The following is a 21,474-nucleotide window of genomic DNA, read 5'->3' on the forward strand; positions in this document are numbered from 1 at the left end:
ATAGCAATTATGAGTGCCTTCCCAGATTTGCCATTTTATTGTCACCTGAGTTGTATTTTCAGTTTGAGATTTGAAATAACAGTGAATTAAGTACTGCATTCACAGACCACCTACTCATAGCTAATCTTTTCAAGAGAAGGCTCTCAGCTTCTCAACTTCAAATTTCTTGGGCATCTGAATTCCTTAGAGATCTATTAAATTAAAACAAGTTCGCTAATGAGAAGAATATTGCAATTCAGGAAAACAAAAACCAAACAAATAAAAAGCCCCCTGCCAAAAACAAAACAAAACAAATTTACCAAATCATTATTTCTTTCTCAACCAATAAAGGAAGAAAACTTTTTTTATTAACAAACTTTGTTACTGGCATCCCTCTGTCTTTCATTTGCCTTCAAGATGAACAGATAAAATGTTGAGTGGAGACAGATGAACAATGAGCCATTTGAAATGAAAAATGAATAAGGTACTGGTGGTTGAGGGGAACATGAAATTCCTAATCTAGGGAAGAAATCCCACAGAGTTGTCAGTAGGGCTGGTAAGAATCATTCTATTTAGCTGCAATGAATGTGCCCTAGTTGTTTCACATTTCCAGCTCTAAGCATAAAATTACTAAGATCTAACCAACCAGCTCAGAACAGTCATTCAGTTGATGGAGGATGTGGTGTGGAAGCTCCTAGGTAACCAGATATTGTGCTTTTCATGTTTGTGCCAGTTTCTTCTGTTAATGGTGATAATTGTAGTAATCACAGTTAAACAGCTATGTCAGAGAAATAAGACCTAGTGGAAGTTGGCATGCATCTTTTTCTGATTGCTGTTTAGGTATATATTATTTTCACCTGTTGGGAACAACATGATTAAAATGTGAACTAGATGAGCAAACAGTGAGGTTGGTTGAGAACTGACTGAATGGCCAGGCTAAAAGGGTCAGCTGTTAGTGTCCAGTTGGAGGCAAGTATGTAAAGGCATATCATGGGGTCCAGTCCTATTCTAACATACTCATTAATGATCTGGAATATAAGGTAGAGTGTGTGTCAGCAACAAAACTTGCTGAGGATAATTACGGAAGGAGTGGCTGATACACCAGAGGGTCTTACTGCCATGCAGAGGGACCTCAGTGCACTGGAGAAGTGGGTTGATAGGATTCTCGTGAGGTTCAACAACAAGGAGAAGTGTAAAGTCCTGCATGTGAGGAGGAACAGGCCCACACACAAATGTAGGCTAGAGGCAGCTGCCCAACCTGAAAGCTGCTTGGTGGGAAAGGCTCTGGGGGTCTTGATGAACATCAAGCTGAACATCAGCCAACAGTGTGACCTTGATGCGACGCAGACTAATGGTAAACTTGGCTGTGATAGGCAAGTCATTGCCAGTATGTGAGGAAGGTGTGACCACACCTGGAACACGGTGTCGAGTTCTGGGTTCCCCTGTAGAAGAGAGGTATAAACGTACTGGAGGGAGCCCAACAGGAAGGCCACAAAGATGAAGGGACTAGACAATCTCTCTTATGTGGAAAGGTTGAGATCTGGGACTGGTCAGCCTGGAAAGCAGAAGGCTCAGAGTATCTTATCAAAGAGTATAATACACATGAATGAATGGAGGTTGGAAAAAGTATGGAGCTAAATAAGCTCTTAGTGCCCAGGACAGGAAGCCATGAGCACAAACTGGCAACAGGAGCTCCCAATGAACACCAGGAGCATCCTGTGCTGTGCGGGTGGCAGAGCAGTGGCACAGGCTGCCCGTGGGCTATGGGGTCTCCTCCTTGGGGATCTCCAAAAGCTGCCTGGCCATGGCCCTGGGCACTCTGGTCTGGGTGGCTCTGCTGGAGCAGGGGCTGGGCCAGGTGGTCTCCAGAGGTCCCTTCTAGCCTCAGCTATTCTTTAATAGTTCTGGCCTCCTAATAACTACAAATTCTAAATTCTTTTGTCTTCTTGTAAAGGGTGAAGATATGTAATAAGAATCTGCAGTATCTATATCCAGGGTTGATTAGGTATGAAATAGCAGTGAAAAATATTGCAGTGTTGTAATTTGAAGCTTGGTTCTTACTTTGTAATATACTTGTATACAAAATACAGGTTAGACCTCTACAGATGTTTCACTAAACACATAGATGTTATAAATTTCATCTCTGATCTGCACAGGGATGCTGGCTGATATATGTTCTTGTAGTTACTATTATCATGTGTTTAACTGACAGGTAAAACGTTCTAGGAGTAAAGGTGGACTGGCTGGGCCAGATGGTACAAAGTCAGTTTTTGGACAGATGTGTGCTAAAATGAGCTCATTCAGCCCTGATAGCCTTCTGCTTCCTCATCGTGTTTGGAAAGTCAAGTTTGTTGGTAAGAGAATTCCTTGTTTCGTAGCATCTTTGTCTCAACTATTTTCTACCTATCTTTTTCTGACTTCTCTTTTATTTTTGAAGGAGCTGAGGAAAGAAATGGATACATTAAAACAGCATGTTGGCACAGGAATGTGCTTAAAACGTTAGGAAATAATGAAGCCTTTTAAAATAATTTAAAAAATCAACAAAAACAACCAAAAAATCTGCAAACAACCCTTAAGATCTGTGGAAATGGGGTTGTAATTGTCCTCAAATTCTGAAGGCAATTCTTTCAGTTATGAAAGGTATTTGCAAAACCGAAGCTTATTTTTCGGTTGTCAGAATCCAAAAATAATTCAGACTGGCTGTTCCTACTTCAATCATTCTTTTCACAATGTGCGTGTCTCTTTGAATTTTTTGATGAAATAGAATTTAGATTGTCTGCACTGTATCTACTAAAATATATAGAATATATCTACTTAAAAATGACACACAGGGAGTCACTTTAGTTTGACTCTCTTCACCATCTCTTTTATTTTGACAAGTGTTTAAAACAAAAGTGGTAGTTAAGCTCTGTCAAAAGAATATTTTTGAATCTTTGGTATGTTGTCGATAATCTAAAATTACACTGTTTCCAAGGAACTGGAGAAATCCAAATACAAAGGAAAACATCAGGTGTTTTCAGAAGAGTAGATGTAGCTTTCAGTAAACTTTCGTTTACACAGTTATCCATGTGAAAGAAAATCCAGTTCATTTCAAGACTTCGTTTGTAAACATATTTTTGGAAGAATGTGTATTTATGAGCCTGTTTTCTTCTCCAAGGTGAATCTGTGGATGATTGCGGTGGAGGTTACAGTGAATCAATAGCAGAAATGTGTGAGGAGCTTCAGAACGGGCTGACCCCTCTGTTAATCGTGACACCAAATGGAAGAGATGAATCTGGAGCAAACAGAGATTGTTTCCTATTAAATCCTGCTGCCAAGTCTCTCTTGCATATGAACATGTTCCGTTTCTTGGGTAACTAGCAACTCTATGACATTCCACTTGCACTACATGTTCAGAATATTAGGAATCTATTCAAAAAAATATATAATACAAACTTTCCCACCCTTATTTAAACTTACAGGTGTCCTTCTGGGTATTGCTATCCGGACTGGCAGTCCGCTGAGCCTCAACCTCGCTGAACCAGTATGGAAACAGCTTGCAGGAATGAACCTAACAATTGCTGATCTCAGTGAGGTAAGTGTGCTGTTTCTTTGTAAGTTATAACTTACAGAAGACAAGCAGACTCTAATATAAAACAGCTCTCTGGTGATTGGCTTCCCTGCTGTGCATATTTGTTGTGTTTTGTCTGACCTTTCACATTTCTGAGCCAATACATAAGGATCACTTGTACTCTCTGTTACAGCTGTAAATTTAAGTCTTTCAGAAGTAGTTAAATAACTTCTTTGGATTTGAGAGCATTCTCAAATCCACTTCTGGGTTTGACTAGATAAATGTTTTGTAGTCAAACCCTTTCTTGCCAAAAAGTGTTTCCATAGCTGTTTGTGTCTGAAAATGAGTTCAAACTACTATGGAAGATAGTCTGAGTCAATGTGCTGAGAATCACAAACTTCCTGCTTACTGAACTCACTGAATGTGGAGTTAAGAGTTAGATCTTTGTTACAAAGATGAGTTGGTTTTCAACTGCTGTCATCTGGAAATGTACTTACTGTAAAAGTACTGGGTCTTTTACATGTCAGTAAGGAGATTTCTTTTGTACCAAAACAACCATTGGATTTTGCAGAGTTGATCGCGTTCTTAAGCTTTAAATCCATTTCTTATATAATACAGTTCCTTGGCAAATGTTCCCTGAGTGGTGTGAAATCCAGAACACGTGCACCCTTCAACATTTCAGCATAATGAAATTTCATGTAATAGACTGAGCCATTTTGCTGTTTTTGAATTCACTTAGATGAGTTACAGTCAGACATTTGACACAAAGCTTTTGGTAGATGGTACACGATGTCACGCTTTTGGTAGGAAGGACACAGTGTTGTAGGGTGCTAATAAGCTGACTTTAACTCAGGCATATTTTTTCAAAAGGTTGATAAAGATTTTATTCCTGGACTTATGTACATTCGAGACAATGAAGCTACATCAGAAGAGTTTGAAGCTATGAGCCTTCCATTCACTGTGCCTAATGCAAGTGGTCAAGATATTCAGCTGAGTTCCAAGTACACTCATATTACACTGGATAACAGAGCTGAATATGTGAGGCTGGCAATAAACTACAGGTTTGTTGAATAAGTCATTCAAATTGTTAAATGAATAAGCATTTTCATTTCGAAGTAGTAGGCTTGAAGTCTTACCTTACATGCATCCTCTTATTATTTTGATCATTTAGCAACTTGTGAACAGCACTTTCATTACTATTGCTCTCACAGGTTTTTTGTTTGTATATTTGTTTTTAAATACCATCAAATGAATTATTGAATCATTAAAGTTTGAAAAGACCACTAAGATAATCTAGATAATCGAGCGGTCCCAGATGAATGGTTTTCCTCTTCTCATATAAGGTAGAATATGAAAAACAAAACGTTTATACCCTGGACACTGTAAAATAAGCCTGACATCTATTGCAGACAACTAAATTATTCATTCAGAGGTGCCAAAAGCTGAACTTTGCGCTAAACTCTGTGGGAAGCAGTTGTTCAGCTTTTGTGAAAATGGGCATTTTGTTAGTTAGATACCCAAATATCTAATCTAGACCAGCACATTGAACTTTAGGCATCTTGTTGTGGGAAACAGGGAGCCTAGTAGCCATCGTGCCTATTAAATTATGGAGATAATTTTGTCATAAAACTGATTAGGAGTTTTATTCTCTTCACCACAGTCACCTGTTCTAGAGGACACTTGTGCAAGACTATCTCATCGCTATATCCTTATTAGCTTGCAGTGCAGTATCTGCCAACGACTATATGAATTATAGTCCTTGCTTTCCTATTTTATTTATTTTTGCTATAAGTGGTTCTGAGCCACTACCTACAGCTATTTTTTGACAGTAGGCGTGAGTATTATTTGTGATGGACTAATTATAGGTCTATATAAAATATCAAATGGATCCTAAAGGATTGCATTACCTTAAAGAAATGCTTCTGTTCTATTCAAAATTCTGGCTATTCTCAGAGGACACCAGCAGTTAGAAATCTTTTAGGAAAAATGCATAATACCAAAGTTTTTAATTATGTGAATCTCTTGAGCGCAAATCTGGCATCTTAATAGAATCCATGTGAAAACATGGATGCATAAGTAAAAGCATGTCTTGAGATCTTCGCTTATTTTGGTGATGAGAAGCCTGAAGGCAGGACATGGCAGTGATGTGAAACTCTGCTTTGCAGAGCTCGATGTTTTAAAAATTAACTTGATGGGGAAAAAAAAAAAGGTAAAATACAAATCATGGGTGGCAACATCTATCACTATCTGAAAAGATGGCATATCTGTTCCTCAGACATCATATTTTATGTGAGACCCATTTTTCTTTTACCATAATGCCTGTCTAGTATTAGGATTGTTTGAGGGCGCAGATGCTCTTTTCCCAAGAGCATGGTGTTTCAATATGGAGTATTGGTCTATTCTTGCCAGGCACAGTACATAAATAATGCTGGCAATAAAAGTGAGAGATATACAGTGAGATATGTGCTGTGCAGTATGGATTGTTTGATAAACTGGTATTGGTCAGGCATCTTGTATGATAAGTGTTCCTTGGAATATAGCTGGTGACTTAAGGAGAAAGCATAAAGGATCCTAAATATTGCAATAGTTATTAGTTCCAATAATTACTAGAAATGGCATTCACGTAAATTCTGGGAATATGTCTCTGCAGACTTCATGAATTTGATGAACAGGTGGCAGCAGTTCGTGAGGGGATGGCCCGTGTTGTTCCAGTTCCTCTGCTTTCACTCTTTACAGGATATGAACTGGAAACTATGGTATCAATTTCTGTTTTGCTACCTCTGTCGAAACTGAGTTGTGTTCTTCACTTATGTCTTATTAATCTCAATTTGAATAATAAACCCCACATGTGATGCTGTTTACAGTGCTCGCTTGTAATTGCAAAGACTTTGCTCAAGGAAATACTACATTTTTAATAGTTCTCTAAGTGTTCAAAAGGTTATTTTTTCTATATAGCTGAGCAGTGATGTAATGAATGATTTGTGGAGATTAAAAAAAAAAGAAAAGACATCTACCCCATAACTACCCCATCTTCCCTCCCTCCCTCCCCCCCCCACCCCCAAAAAAAAAAAATCCTCACCAGCCAACCAAGAAGAAACAACCCTAGGGCCTACTGAGTTCTTAGCGCAATTTGATGAAAGATAACAAGGCCTATATTCTTCCCAGGTAAATTGTTTAATTCTTTATGTGATTCAGGAAGATGAAAGAAGGTTCATTATTGTCCCCTGAGAGGAAGATGTCTATTTAGTATCATTGTAATAGGAGTCTCTGCGCAGCACTTCAAATGTCTGAATGTTCATTTTGTCAGTGTAAAAACAGATTAAATATTTCAAGAGAATGGGAGGGAAACAAATCACCTGCAAATGATTTGGTCAGACTTTTGTAGCTTATCACTGTATTTTATTATTTAGGTATGTGGAAGCCCAGATATTCCACTTCATCTTCTGAAGTCTGTAGCAACTTACAAAGGCATTGAACCAACTGCTTCATTGATACAGTGGTTCTGGGAAGTGATGGAGTCATTCTCCAATACCGAGCGATCTCTCTTTCTACGTTTTGTATGGGGCAGAACAAGGCTGCCCAGGACTATTGCAGATTTTAGAGGGAGGGACTTTGTTATTCAGGTAAGGTGTGGGATGGGGTGTGGGGATTTTATTTTATATAGCTAATTATGGGAAAGAAGTAGCATGATTGCTGTGATCTAACCCTGGGAGGCAGCTGAGAACCACGCAGCCATTTGCTTGCTCCAGCCGTGGTGGGGAGGGAATCGGGCAAAAAAATTTTGACAGCTCCTCGGTTGAGATAGACTGTTTAATAAATTGTTGGGTGATGAAGGTGAGGAAGGGAAGAAACTGAAGAAAAGCAGAACTTCTTGCCGCCATCTGACCAATGGCAGCCCCAGCAAACTTTCCCCCTGAGCTTTTGTAGCTGACCACGATCTGGTCTGGGGCCTTCCTTTGTTCAATTTGAGATCAGCTGTCCTGCTTATGTTCTCTCCACCTTGTGTACTCCCAGCCTCCTTGTTGGCAGGGCAGCATGAGAAGCAGAAAAAGACTTTGACCTCCATATAAAGACTGCTCAGTAAGAAGTAAAACATTGGTGTATTACCAACACTGTTTTTATCATGAATCCAGAACACAGAACATACTGGCCACTGTGAAGAAAATTAACTCTACCAGCCAAAACCAGTGCAGTCGTAGAAGAGGAGAACAGGCCAATTTTATTACTGATGTGAAATTGTATTGCAGATTTGGCAGTTCAATGAAGATGTAAAACGTTTGTTTTTTTTAATTTATTTTCTTGTTTTAATGGGCAACTGGCTACTCTTTTTGATCACCAGCTATTTGCTTCTTTAGATGTTAATTATTTTCCACTATCTGTCATCAACTGTTTTTTCTGCTTTTGTTCAGTACTTCATTCAGCTCAGCACCCATTTCAGCTAAATTTAAAAACCACAGTGTTTCGATTGATGTTTTGGCATTTTTAGAACAACAGAATCTATCTTAAGATTGTTCCCAATCACATATTTATAATCAAGAAAGCTTCTGCATATGTTTTTATGTTCTTAGTGGAGGGAAGATGGATTTAGTGTTTTTACTGTTCTTTTAAGAAAAATTCACAAGTACCATGTCAATATTTATTTGTGGTTTGGACAGCAAATAAAAAAATATTGTGTTCTTTGTTTTTGACAGGTATTGGATAAATACAATCCTCCGGACCATTTCCTTCCTGAGTCATACACTTGCTTTTTTCTCCTGAAGCTACCCAGGTATTCTTGTAAGCAAGTACTAGAGGAAAAACTGAAATATGCCATTCATTTCTGCAAGTCTATAGACACTGATGATTACGCCCGGATAGCGCTGACAGGGGAGCCAGCTGCTGATGACAGTAGTGATGATTCTGATAATGAAGATGCAGATTCTTTTGCTTCAGATTCTACACAGGATTACTTAACAGGGCATTAAAACAGAAATAATGTAAGGGATTAGCTATTACAAGCACTGAGGCAAAATGCCAGAATGACAATGAAACCAAGGACAGTGTAGGGTTCAGAGTATAGAGCGTGGTGTCAGAAGGATGGTAATCTGAAAGTTGGGAAAAAGTGTTTGCTACTCATGGTAGGAATTAAGGGTGACAGCTTAAACCATCAGCTTAGAATAAATGGCACAGTATATGGGCATTTAACATTTATTTCAAGAGCTGAAAGCGGCCCCCCATAATGCTGCACTACATTTAGAACCCTTGTGTTTACTGAAGTGTTGTAAATGTTTATATAAATATGGTAGTGCAGCATCCAAAAGGTAGTGAAACCTTTAATTTGTGGGTGCAGTAGGTTTTTTCTTATTGTGTTGTGTTCTGTGCATCTTCTTGATTGTATATTGGAAATACTGTGCAACAACTGAATGGAATTATAAATATTTCAATTAACTTTACTAGAAGTTTGTTAAAATTTTTTGAACATTGAATTAACGTTATTCCTTGAAATTCTTCTATAGATAATACAAATGGCCAATAGTTTCACCTCCACCCCTGGTTTGTATATTTTAGCTTATGCATTATTTATCTCAAATTTGATACCTTTCTGTGAAGCATCATAATTCTTATCATGGAAAGTGTACTGTATATAATTTGTGCCATGTAAATGCAAAAGTTATAATTTCCCTCCAAATAAAAACTCTGCCACAGAAAAAAAAAAAAAAAAAAAAAGTAGTATGTGTTTTTTTTCATGGTCATCCAGCTGTTCAGTGGAATGAGCATTTTTTGACTCAAGTAAGAAATGTTCCTGCCACTTACATTTGTTTGTCACGAACTGCTGTTCAACCAATATATGTCAATAATAGTAGGGAAATAGAGTAAACTCAGAGCAAGTCTACACAACATGTTAACAGCAGTGATTACGGTCACTTCGCTTATGCAGTTCCTGAGCAACAAGGCTTGTGAAGGGCTTGGAGAATGTGCCCTACAAGGAGAGACTGAAGAAACTGGGGCTGTTTAGTCTGGGGAAGAGGAGGCTGAGGGGAGACCTTTACTGCTTTCTTCCGATACCTGAAAGGTGCTTACAGTGAGAGCGGGGTTGGTCTCTTCTCACTGGTGACAGGTGACAGGACAAGAGGAAATGGCCTCAAGTTGCACCAGGGTAAGTTTAGGTTGGATATCAGGAAACACTTCTGTACAGAAAGGGTTGTGAAGCACTGGAATTGGCTCCCCAGGGAGGTGGGTGAGTCACCATCCCTGGATGTGTTTAAAATCCGTTTGGATGTGGTGCTCAGGGACGTGATTTAGTGGAGGGTTGTTGGAGTCAGGGTAGTATGGTGAGGTTGTGGTTGGACTCGATGATCTTTAAGGTCTTTTCCAACCTGAGCTATTTTATGATTCTAATGCTGCTGTTGTCTGTAATAGTAAATTTCTTCTTGTACATCTGGAAAAAAAATTGCTTCACAGGGGGTGCAGGGGATGGATGTCTTCAAGTACCTGCAAGTAGAAGAGTATGACAAAATGTGTATAATATTGTCCCTGAGAAATTCAGAATATTTCATAAGGCTTAACCTTGAAATGTGAGTCCAGAGTTTGAATATTTTGAATAACTTGTGGAAATCAGGTGGTGTTCAGGCAGTATTGTGTGAACGCACTAAGTTTGCAGAGTAGGAAAATAAGAGTTAGTTGTGCCAAATCACTAGTATTTTACTTTCAAAATTAGTAGAAAGTAATGTTAACTTCACTAATTATTAGGATAGCAATATGCAGACATTTAACGTTTAAGACAAGCATTCTTCAGTGTTTGTATACAGCTCCTATTCCAACTTCTCTATTTAAATATATTAACTGTGATCATGAAATCACTTTTCCCGAGTTACACTTGATGTTTCAAAATGATGGTGAAATAATTTGTTTTTAAAATATCCCAAGTTTTGAAATTTGTCAGCTTTGAAGAACTCTATTTAGTGCTGAAGTTCTCTCATGGTGACAGCTCCTGTCCTGATCCTCTGTTGTGGTGGTGATTCCGGAACCCAGGCCTGTGCTCTCTCCTCCATGTTTTCTCTGCTGATGGAAAAAGCTGAACCTTTTCTGAGCCTTAAAAAATATTCAAATCCTCAAAACTTTAAGCAACCTCTTTTTCCTTCGCTGCTGATTTGAATTTCCCCTGAATATCCTGAGGTAGAGTGATGAGAGAATCTGGTACAGCAGTGCTCATGTGGTTGTCTGGTGTCCTTTGCCATGGAAACACAGGAGCCCTTCAGGCATCCAGCTTGATCAAAGAGATGCTGTAGCCCTCTTTTCAGGAGATGGTGATTGGTAAGTTGTATCTAAATGCCACAGGCCCAAGGACTGAGGCTGCATTCAACTACCATTCTTGAATTCAAGACTCATTTCAGGAGCATATGAGCTACGATAAAACACTGAAGTTTTGTAACTTACAGGGGGAAAAAAGAAACCAAAAACCCGTACCACAAATGTCAGAGTCTTTCTTCTCCCAATAAAGGAAAAGTAAATACTCTTTTGTAAGATGGTAGTTCACACTGGTAACTTGTGGAGGAATAAAGGAAGATTTTCAAGCTTGCTTCTTTGCTTTCCCATCCTAATCAGGGTCCCAGATGACCTTTCACAATGCTTGTCACCTATGGCCTGACTTGAAACATTTCTGAGCAGCCAGTTTTTCCTCTTGAAGTCATTATTTCAAGTAGTCAGAAAATGGGAATTGCTCTTACTCGGCTTTTAGATGCAGATTCATAGTCTGAGAGGGAAAAGAAACAGCTTTGCAACAGATGATTGAAGTATTAGTGTTCTTCTCCCCTCCTTTGTGCGTTGTTTCCCTATAAAACCAAAGGGCCAGATGACTGGATTTATTATAAAGCTGTACCATCAGGAAATTACAGGAGACTAAAAGACAAATCCCTTCCTTCCCAGTCTAGGAGGTTTCTGGAGTGTATGGAGGATAACTTCCTGATGCAGCTGGTGAGAGAGCTGACAAGAGGAGCTGCCCCGCTTGACCTGCTGTTTGCAGAGAAGGTCTGGTGGGGGAGATGCGGAGGTTGGCGGCTGTCTTGGACAGAGTGACCGTGAAATGGTAGAGTTCTTGATTCTTGGTGGAGCCAGGAGAGGGAACAGCAAAACTGCTACCTTGGACAGAGGACAGACTTTGAATTATTCAGAAAGCCAGTAGGGGTAATCCCTTGGGTTTCAGTCTTAGAGAGTAAAGGGGTCCAAGATGGCTGGTCGCTCTTCAAGAAGGAAGTCTTAAAGGTGGAGGAGCTGGCTGTCTCCCTGTGATGCAAAATGAGCCTGCGGGGAAGACCAACATGGATAAACAGGGAGCCATTCTTGAGGCTCCGGGATAAAAAGAGAATCTACTTCCTGTGGAAGAAGGGATGGGTGACTCAGAAAGAGTACAGAGAAGTTGTTAAGATGTGTAGAGAGAAAATCAAAAAGGCAAAAGCCCAGCTTGAACTCAACCTGGCTGCTGGGGTTAAAAGGAACAAGAAACCCTTGCTGGGAATGTGACCTCTGAGGATAAAGAAAAGGCAGAGGTTCTGAATGCCTTCTTTACATCTGTCTTTAAAGGTCACACCAGTTATCCTCAGGGTACTCTACTCTCTGACCTGGTAGTCTCAACTGGAGTGCAGACAGAACCTCCCGCAATTCAGGAGGACTCAGAGACCTATTACTCCAGCGGGACTGTCACAAGTCCATGGGGCTGGATGGGATTCACCCCAGAGTGCTGAGGGAACTGGCAGAGGTGATAGCTGAGCAGCTCGCCATTATCTGTCAGCGCTTTTTGTTGACTGATGAGGTCCCAGAAGACTGGAGGCTTGCCAACATGACTCCCATCTACAGGAAGGGTTGTAAGGAGGATCTGGGGAACCACAGGCCTGTTAGCCTGACCTCAGTACCAGGGAAAATTATGGAGCAGATTGTCTTGAGGGTGATCATGTGGCATGTGCAGGATAACCAGGGGATCAGGCCTAGCCAGCATGGGTTCACAAAGGGCAGGTCCTGCTTGACCAACCTGATCTCCTTCTATGATCTAGTGACCTGTCTGGTAGATGAGAGAAAGGCTGTTGATGTGGTCTGCCTAGACTTCAGCAAAGCCTTTGACACTGTCTCCCACAGTATTCTCCTGCAGAAGCTGGCAGCCCGAGGCTTGGACAGGTGCACTCTTGGCTGAATAAGGGTCTGTCTGGAAGGCTGGGCCCAGAGAGTGGTGGTGAATGGAGCTAAATCCAGATGGTGACCTGTCATGAATGGTGTTTGCCAGGGGTCGGTGCTGGGGCCTGTCTTCTTCAGTATCTTTATTGATGACATGGATGAGGGCATTGAGTGCACTCTCAGTAAATTTGCAGATGACACCAAGTAGGCTGGAAGTGTGGATCTGACTGGGGGTAGCCAGGCCCTACAGAGGGATCTGGACAGGATGGAGAGCTGGGCTGAAGGCAATGGGATGAGTTTCAGCAAGGCCAAATGCCAGGTCCTGCACTTTGGTGGCAACACTACAGGCTTAGGGCGGTGTGGCTGGAGGACTGCGTAGAGGAAATGGACCTGGGGTATTGATTGATGCTCGGCTGGACATGAGCCAGCAGTGTGCCCGGGTGGCCAAGAAGGCCAATGGCATCCTGGCTTGCATCAGAAACGGTGTTGCCAGCAGGAACAGGGCAGTGAAATGATTGTCCCCCTGTACTCAGCTCTGGTGAGGCCGCACCTCAGTACTGTGTGCAGTTTTGGCCCCTCGCTGCAAGAAAGACATTGAGGCCCTGGAGCGGGTTCAAAGGAGAGCAACAAAGCTGGTGAGGGGTCTGGAGCACAGGGCTTATGGGGAGCGGCTGAGGGAGCTGGGAATGTTCAGCCTGGAGAAGAGGAGGCTCAGGGCAGACCTCACTACTTCTATAACTACCTGAAGGGAGGCTGTAGTGAGCTGGGGGTCAGCCTCTTCTCTTGTATAACTGGTGACAGAACAACAGGGAATGGCTTCAAGCTGCACCAGGGGAGATTCAGGCTGGACGTTAGGAAATACTGCTTTTCTGAAAGAGTGGTCAGGCACAGGAATGGGCTGCCAGGGAGGTGGTGGAGTCACCGACCCTGGAGGTGTTTAAGGAACGTTTGGATTTTGTGCTGAGGGACATGGTTTAGTGAGAACTATTGGTGATAGGAGGGTGGCTGGACTGGATGATCTTGAAGGTCTTTTCCAACTTTGGTGATTCTGTGATTCTCGTATTCAAAGTTACTTTGCTTCCTATATTCTTGATTCTTCTAAAACCACTTAATGGCTGCTGTGAACGGCCTGTGGGCATAGACAGGACATCACTGAATCCCCTCAGAGAGCATAGGGAGCATAATTTTCCTGCTTTTACATGTGGTATTTGTTCCTAACCATTATGTTAGTCAAAGAAATGTTCAGATAAGCATTCTATATTATGAAAACAGCAGCTGAATATGACACACAGACTTTCAAGCTTGCAGAAGAGTCTGCTGATTTACCTGTTTGTCCCAAATGGGAGTTCTGATGGCATATCTGCAAGTTCATCCGTTCTGTATTTAGTCTCATCTGATGCCCAGGGAGCCTGGGCAAGGAGTTCCTAGGAACACAGACCATCATTGTCTCCATTGTTTTCTGGCTGTGGTAATTCATGACCAGCTCACTCTGGTGAGTTGGGGTGCTGTGTGCTCACATCACATCCTGAGAAAGGTTTCAACAGCAGCATTTTCAAAATCTGTCTGGAGGGTGTGGAGTGGTGCATATGATAGAAAATCCACTAGCGGGATCTAAAGGTCTGTTTTGTAACCGGGTTGGTGTCAAATACTCACCACTGGTGATAAGCCTTGCTTTTCTCATCCAAAACCGGTATTCACTGGTCTGAAGATCCAAAAAAAGGAGAAATAAAAGACGACCAAGTAGACGAAGCTATGATTTGTCTACCTAGAAGATGTGTATTTGAATTTATTTCTCCTTGTAAAGTGTTTTACCACTATGTTCAGGAAAATATGTTCTTTAGCTTCAGAAGGTGATCTGTTCCAGTGAGTTTTTTCCATAAGTGATAATTCTCCTAACATTTGTTCTGATACGTTTGGCCTCTGTGGCACAAACATGATCTATGAACCACTGGCTTCTCTAGATACCTGATGTGTGCAAGTGAAGGTGTGGCCTTCAGCTTCTCAAAGATGTCCTGATTGTGCATAATTCTTTATCTGTAGTTCAGGGCCACGCCTTGGAAGAGTTTCTTACTTAGGCAATGCTAGCAAAGAAAATGCTTTGAAGGATTTGAGGACTTCAGACTGAACAACTCAGCAATGAGAAGCAGTTACAAAAAGAACAAGTATCCTTCCAAGGACTTTAGTTGCTATTTAGAGTCATAAAGTCTATTTTAAACTGATAGATAAAAAAGCTTTAGCTGGAATACTCTTCAGTATTCCTAAGACACCAACATCATCACAGGGGGAAGCACAGCGGGAAGCAAACCTCTGGTGGCGCTGGAAAACAGATGGCGAGGTTGAAGAGTGGGAATCTCTGATGCAGAAATGCTGGATAAAAGCACCATGATGAATCTTTCAGTGTGTAAAACCTTGGGATAAAAATGGAAACAATCATTCTCCACAGTTACCCAAAGCAGGTCTGGAAGAAATAGGTTTCTTACAGTAGAAACACCAGATGCTCATCATTACCGCTTCTTACTGTGGATAGTTTTCCACTGAAATGCACACTGAAATGCACAGTCTTGGCAGATCATGAATTTGGGTCAATGAGAACTTTTAAAAACATTGTTAGGTATATTTTGGTAATGACCAACCAATACTTGACCTACCCTCAGTAAGGCCCAGACTGATTTCTTGAGTCTTTACAGCTTGTTATTCCTGCAGTGCTTTATTCTTTATCTCTAAATACTTTTCTTGTGAGTAGGACAGATTTAGTAATAGTACTCTATTCATCATGTTCTAACAAAGATATCCAAATTTACTGTAGACAAAAACCTTGAAATCCCCATCAGATGCTCTAAGTGAAGACACCAAAGCTTTTCAGCTATTTCAGAGTGGACCTGCACCAGCTAGACAGTTCTTCTGTTCTTTGGTAACTTTGTTCTCTACCAGGTGCTAGCTCCTCTGCCCATACAGTTCTCCCTGCCTCCATCTGGGCTTGCTGATTTATCCTGCACTGGAAGATACAGATGCACTGCAGCTCACTGCTCCAGGAGTCTTCCTGTGTCCTCCTTGCATCTGCTTTTGTGTTTTATGGTCTCACAACGTAGTTGCTCACATATAAATTAGCTGTTGTGACCTTCTGCTGCCAGCTGTGTTTCAGACAGCAGTGTAGCTACACCTGTCAGCCTCAGGGCAGAAAATGAATGGTAGAGCAACAGAGCAGTGCATGACAGTCTTCCAAGCAGCTCTGGAAGCAGTTGGTGGGTTAAGCAATCACATTTATTTATTTTTCTTGAAGAATCACTCCTGCATTGAAATTCTCTGTTCCAAGGCTTCTCTTGGTTGTTTTGTGATGAAATCACTTCCTCTTTCTGATGCATAATGTGGCCCAGCTACCAACTGCATTGGTCCAGTAAGATGGAGATGGGAGACCAGGAACAGGGGAGAGCGTGCCCTTGACTCCTTCCTGTAATTCCTCAATAGCAACTCCCTGAGACTGTTAATATCTTGCAAAATACCTGCTCTCCTCTAGGCTCCATCTCAGGGATAACCGTTGTGTATTTGCGGCAGAGGACTGGGGACTCCTCAAGGCTGCTGCTGTTACAGCAAAATGCCACAATCATGTGACATAGATAACCTAATGTTGTGTGAACACATTTTACCAGTGTAAACTAGATCAAATGATTACATATAGATGTTATTAGATACCAGGTGCCCTGGAACTCACAGGAAGCTGCTATGAATTTTGTAGTGTGAGCCCCGGCTACATCAGTGGGAAGATGCCATCCTGTAGCCAGGTAATTTGTCTTTCCAGTGTGTTGTGCACAGATCCAAATTCAAAATGGCCTTGCTTAAGCCCAGACAGTTTGCTGCGGTGTTAAGAAACCCGTGCATGGGCATGACCAGAGGAGAAGTCTGTGGGAGCTTTTCAAGCTTCCTTTGTGGTTAAGGCACAGGACTGGGAGTCAGGAGATGAAAGTTCCTGCATTGTACAGAAAAGCCACTTCAACACATAGGCTGCATTGATAAAAGCAATCTCTACATGCACTTCTTTGATGGGGCTGATGGGTCATTCCTACCAGCCAGTGCACTGCAGAGATCCGGTTCTTCCCACCTACAGAAGGTTGCCATTTGGAAAAGGGAGCAAGGATGAATAGCACCAGTGCTCACCAGTCCAGTAAAATACACATTACTGGGTCTGTGGAACACCTGAGTGGTGAGCACTGAGTGGGGAAAGAGCAGTGAGGCTGCAGCTATTTCAGTCACATTGTGTTGCAAGAGTTGGGAAGGATGCAGCCAGGAGACTCATAAGCAAGAAATGCAAATGGCACCACCCTTATACATATTTAAATAAATTCATGTTAGGCTGAATATTTTTCCCTGAAGATCAAGGAATTTCTCAATGACTAGTGGAGAACAGTTTGAGCAAATGTTTTTTTACAGTTGCTGGTTACAGAAATGGCTCACACTTTGAGTGTGCTTTGAGATATACTTTATGCCAGGCTTTGAAGACAGAAGAGGGGAGGACAAAGTCCCTAGCTAGAATTTGCTTACAGGATGTTTAGTTTGAAAGATAGCTGTACAAGCTGTTCCTGTCCATTTGGGAGTGGTACAAACTGTATTATCATCATCTTATCTTTTACACAACAGTGACAATCGCTGCCAAGCCCTTTCTGGAGATGGTGTTAACAACTGCTTTGTGGCACCTCTGGGACATTCAGGTTATTTTGTGGTCTCAGAGCTGCTCTGAGACAGTGATGTCTGCAGCAGCAGTCAGTGCCATCTCTGCACTTTAAAGCTTCCCACCTGCTCTCAAGAAAAGAGGTGAGCTGCTAATAATGAGCACTTTACTTACGAATTTGGCTGGTCTTGGGGTCATTTTGCTGAGATTTCAGTAACTTGTCTTGCATGAAAGAAGAAGGTAGATCCTACTAATAAACATCATAATTATACTAATACAGTGCTGGAGAGGCTGCAAGGTATCTGCTCTAGATTAAACGTCATCTCGCCTGAGAAGCCAGCCTGGGGATGACTGACTGCTGAGAAGGGGCTGTAACTGTGTGTGGGTTGAAGAATGAGATAAATACTTCTGAGGACAGAGAAAAAAGTGGACAAGAAATCTGGTGCAGGACTAAAAGAAGAATCTGAGGTGCCTTTTAGCACTTTAGGGAATGTCATCTCAGCCTTCTTGTTTAGTTTAGAACAAGGTGTTACTATTGAGCTCATTGGAGTCCTCCATGAAGATCCTGTCACTCATTCCAGACTTGAGCAGTGAATGTGATGATGTATATATGAACTGCTCATTCCTTTTAGTGTCATATTTTGCAGGATTGTGTTAGAAAGGGCAGTGGGAATAGATGGAAAGTGTATCTACTTAGTCTTGCAAAAATCTTAAGGTGTCCTTGCCTTCCAAGTTCACTATGCCACTGTCAGTGCTAACTGGTGCTGGGCAACCTGCTCTAGGTGGTCCTGCTTGAGTGGGGATTGATTGGGTGGCCTCTAGACATCCCTTCCTACCTCATCCTTTCAGTGATCCTGTGATTTTCTGATTCTTTTCCATAGTTGTGCGCTGAGCAGGCAGCCTCCAGAAGATGAGCTCCCAAGGGCATCTGGGATTTCTGCATGACAGAGGACTTTCATTTAGTGAATTATAAATTGTCAGAAAGCGAAATGATGCTTTCCTACCACTGGGATGTACTCTGGGTTGCCAGTCATAGAATCATAGAATCATAGGAGTTGGAAGGGACCTCTGGAGATCACTGCGTGCAGCCCCCTTGTACCATGCATGAGGAAATCCATTCATCAGAGACGAGCATTCTCGTGAAGTTCAGGTACATGAGGTTGGCTCTGGTCCCTGGAGAATGCCCCTTCTGATGATGCAAAGCTGCAATGCCTTTTGATCTGATGAGTTTGCACTGGCAATAGAGTTTGTACTAAACTGTTATACATTCATTCTAACTCTGCATTTTTCTGCCGCAGGGTACTGGACCCTTAAAGAAGTGAAAGGCCCATGTTAACCATGATGAGTTAGTTCTTGAAGAGACCTGACAGTTTGTGACTGGCACAAAAAAAACCCCACAACCCAGAACAACCCAATATGGCAGGTAGAAAAGCAGGAAAAGCCCCCAAAAAGCCCATGGGTACTGCTGAGTCTGTGGCTTTTAACAGTCCTATTGATGATAATGTGAGATCTTTCTGTCATTCCCAAAGATGAGAATGCTTCCTGGTAGAGTAAGAAGTCAGAAACAAAAACTGTGAAGTGAGTTGAAACATTGACTTGTCAAATAAACCTCTGTTCAAGTAGATATGTGGATAAGGGTTTATGGTGAGATGTTCATGTAGGGTAGCTTACATGAGCCAGCTATGTGTTAAGGTTACTGGAGAGAAAATTCATTTCACCAGCATTGTCAAATATTGGGTTAGACCCTGCAGAAGCTGGAGAATTTTCTGTTCAGCCATTCTGGAAAATGGGACTGGGAAATGTTGTTATGTGTAATAACATTACAACTCTCATGTTGGGTATTAGGAAACACTTCTTCTCGGAAGGAGCGGTGAGGCAGTGGCACAGGCTGCCCAGGGAGTGGTGCAATAACTGTCCCTCGAGGTGTTCAAGAGCCGTGTGGATGTGGCACTGAGGGATGTGGTCAGTGGGCATGATGGGAATGTACTGGGATTGGGCTAGATGATCTTAGAGGTCTTTTCCAACCTTAATGGTTCTGTGATTCTAAATTTCTTAGAAGAATTTTATATAAAGTACATATGTATAAATCATACATATTTACTGAGAGAAATAAAAGGAAGAAGTAACTTCGATGGGAAGAAAGAAGTATTATCACAGAATCACAGAAACACCAAGGTTGGAAAAGACCTACAAGATCATCCAGTGCAACCATCCACCTATCCCAATAGTTGTCACTAAACCATATCCCTCAACACAATGAACTACTCTTAAATTTCTTTTATAAAATTTGAGAAAAAATCCCAGTTTAAGCAAATTGGTTTCAAATCTTCTAGAGACATAACATCTGCTCTGGCCAGGACACAGACATAATGACAGCATAACCCAATTTGACACTGAGGTTAAATTAATCCCTTGGGGTAATTATTCCTCTTGCTCCACCACATATTATTGCTGGATGGGGAATGGAAGAGGGGCACATGCCATTATTCTGGAACAGATATGGAGACAGACACTGAGAGATGGAGCACTGGAGCTACTCACTGATTGTTTCTCTGTGGAAATGGGATATCAGCCTAAATGAGGGTTTATCTTTATAATTTCCTCAGCTGAATCATGATTAACCTTCAGGACAAGGGATGACTTTTGAAAATGAAGCTCTCCTTATGCAAGGACTACTGTCTCATACTTGTTTTGATGTATGTGCTCGTGCATAAAGGGCAGTATGCTCTTGTAATTACATCTTATATAGAAAGTCACTGAATGGTCCAAAACAGCCCCTTCTCTATCTTCAGGATGCTGCTCTCCTCTCCTTGTGGCCCTGAAGCAAACGTTGGCTGTCCGGCAACCTTCCTGGCCTGCAAGAACAAGCAGTGCTTGGCGTGCAGGATGGCTGTGGTGGCTAGGAGCTGTGGCGGAGCCAATCAGTGCCGGGCAGGCCATCAATGCCACCTTTCAGGGTCCAGAGCTGAAAGGCTGCCATTGTGATCTTTCCTGATCGCATCTTATGACCCGGTGCACGGAGCCTCTCACAGTGCATGCAGGCGGAGATAAGAAAGCTGGGATGTGTGCCCATCTCCCTGCCAGCAATGTGTTGTGAGTGAGGATGGAATGCTCACGAGTGCTCTGCTGCTCTTCCTCCCGCTGCTAGTCAGGCATACAGTGCTAGGCTGATGGAAACCTTGGTATGAAGCCCTGGAGACCTACACCAGTAGCTGTCTGGGGTAGGTTTGTCTAATATCACTGCAGGCTGATAGTATACTGCAGACAGCCAGTATTGATAGCTTCACTGTAAAAGAAAAAGATCACAGGGTTGCCTGCCAGGAAATGAGAGAAACACATAAGTAGAAAAAAATATGTTAAGGAGAAAAGATTAAAAGAGGCTGAGACTAGTTAAGAGCCCAGACACAGATGGTCTTGTGCCTGTCTGCACCTTTTCTCAGTGTGTTTGCTCAATGTGGTTCCAGAAAACATGGGCAAACAGGGGTGCTGCTGTAGAACACCACCTTCAGTGGAGCAAAGCCCTCCCAGTCAATACAGACTTAAGAGTTTTTAATCTAACCCTGAGGTAGATACTTGGCTGTGGTTGCAGCATCCCTTCCATGGATTGCATTAAATCTGCACCTTCAGGGACCACAAGCAGGAGTTGAGACCTTCAGATTTCACATTGACTTCTAAAATTTGCCAGCAGGAATTTCTTCCTACCTTATGATGGAACAAGTTTTCCATTAGTTGTCTGTATTTGTGTTGTGTAGGAGACTGATTAGATTTGGTTTGCTTTTAAACAGACTTAATGGAAGTTGTGGCCTCAAGTGCTTTCTTGAGCATGGACATGTGCTGATCAAAACCACAAGCAGTATCAACTGTGCATCATTGGGCTGAAGTTTGTGAGTCCATTGCTTCTGTGTTTTTCATAAATCCCAAAATAAGACACAGGATTCCTAAAAGAGCAAGTTCCCCAAGTCAGGTCCTGCTGGCCTCATTCGGTGCATGCCCTGCTCCATGCAACCTGTGCCTTGTGCAAGCTGCTCACTGTTGAGGTGGCCCTATGGGCACAGCTGAGTCCAACTGGCTTCCTCCGTGTGTTGAATGAGCAGTTCTCACCTGTTGGAAAGTCTCTCAGGAATGCCAAAGCCCTCTC

General features: G+C 41.9%; 1 protein-coding gene across 4 annotated transcripts in view; it reads left to right on the forward strand.

The window, feature by feature from the left end:
• The window catches only part of HERC2 (HECT and RLD domain containing E3 ubiquitin protein ligase 2), a 102,328-nt gene extending 93,414 nt beyond the window's left edge, over positions 1-8,914 (forward strand). For all 4 annotated transcript variants that reach the window (XM_052664796.1, XM_052664795.1, XM_052664798.1 and 1 more), the window contains 7 exons: positions 2,192-2,333; positions 3,137-3,331; positions 3,441-3,553; positions 4,400-4,590; positions 6,180-6,285; positions 6,940-7,152; positions 8,221-8,914. In XM_052664796.1, coding sequence (XP_052520756.1) covers positions 2,192-2,333; positions 3,137-3,331; positions 3,441-3,553; positions 4,400-4,590; positions 6,180-6,285; positions 6,940-7,152; positions 8,221-8,493 — 1,233 coding nt within the window. In that variant the 3' untranslated portion in view covers positions 8,494-8,914. The remainder of the gene's footprint in view (positions 1-2,191; positions 2,334-3,136; positions 3,332-3,440; positions 3,554-4,399; positions 4,591-6,179; positions 6,286-6,939; positions 7,153-8,220) is intronic.
• The last annotated feature ends 12,560 nt before the right edge of the window (positions 8,915-21,474 follow it).

The sequence above is a fragment of the Tympanuchus pallidicinctus genome, unplaced genomic scaffold, assembly GCF_026119805.1.
Source record: "Tympanuchus pallidicinctus isolate F22 unplaced genomic scaffold, pur_lepc_1.0 scaffold6, whole genome shotgun sequence".
NCBI classification, from domain to species: Eukaryota; Metazoa; Chordata; class Aves; order Galliformes; family Phasianidae; genus Tympanuchus; species Tympanuchus pallidicinctus.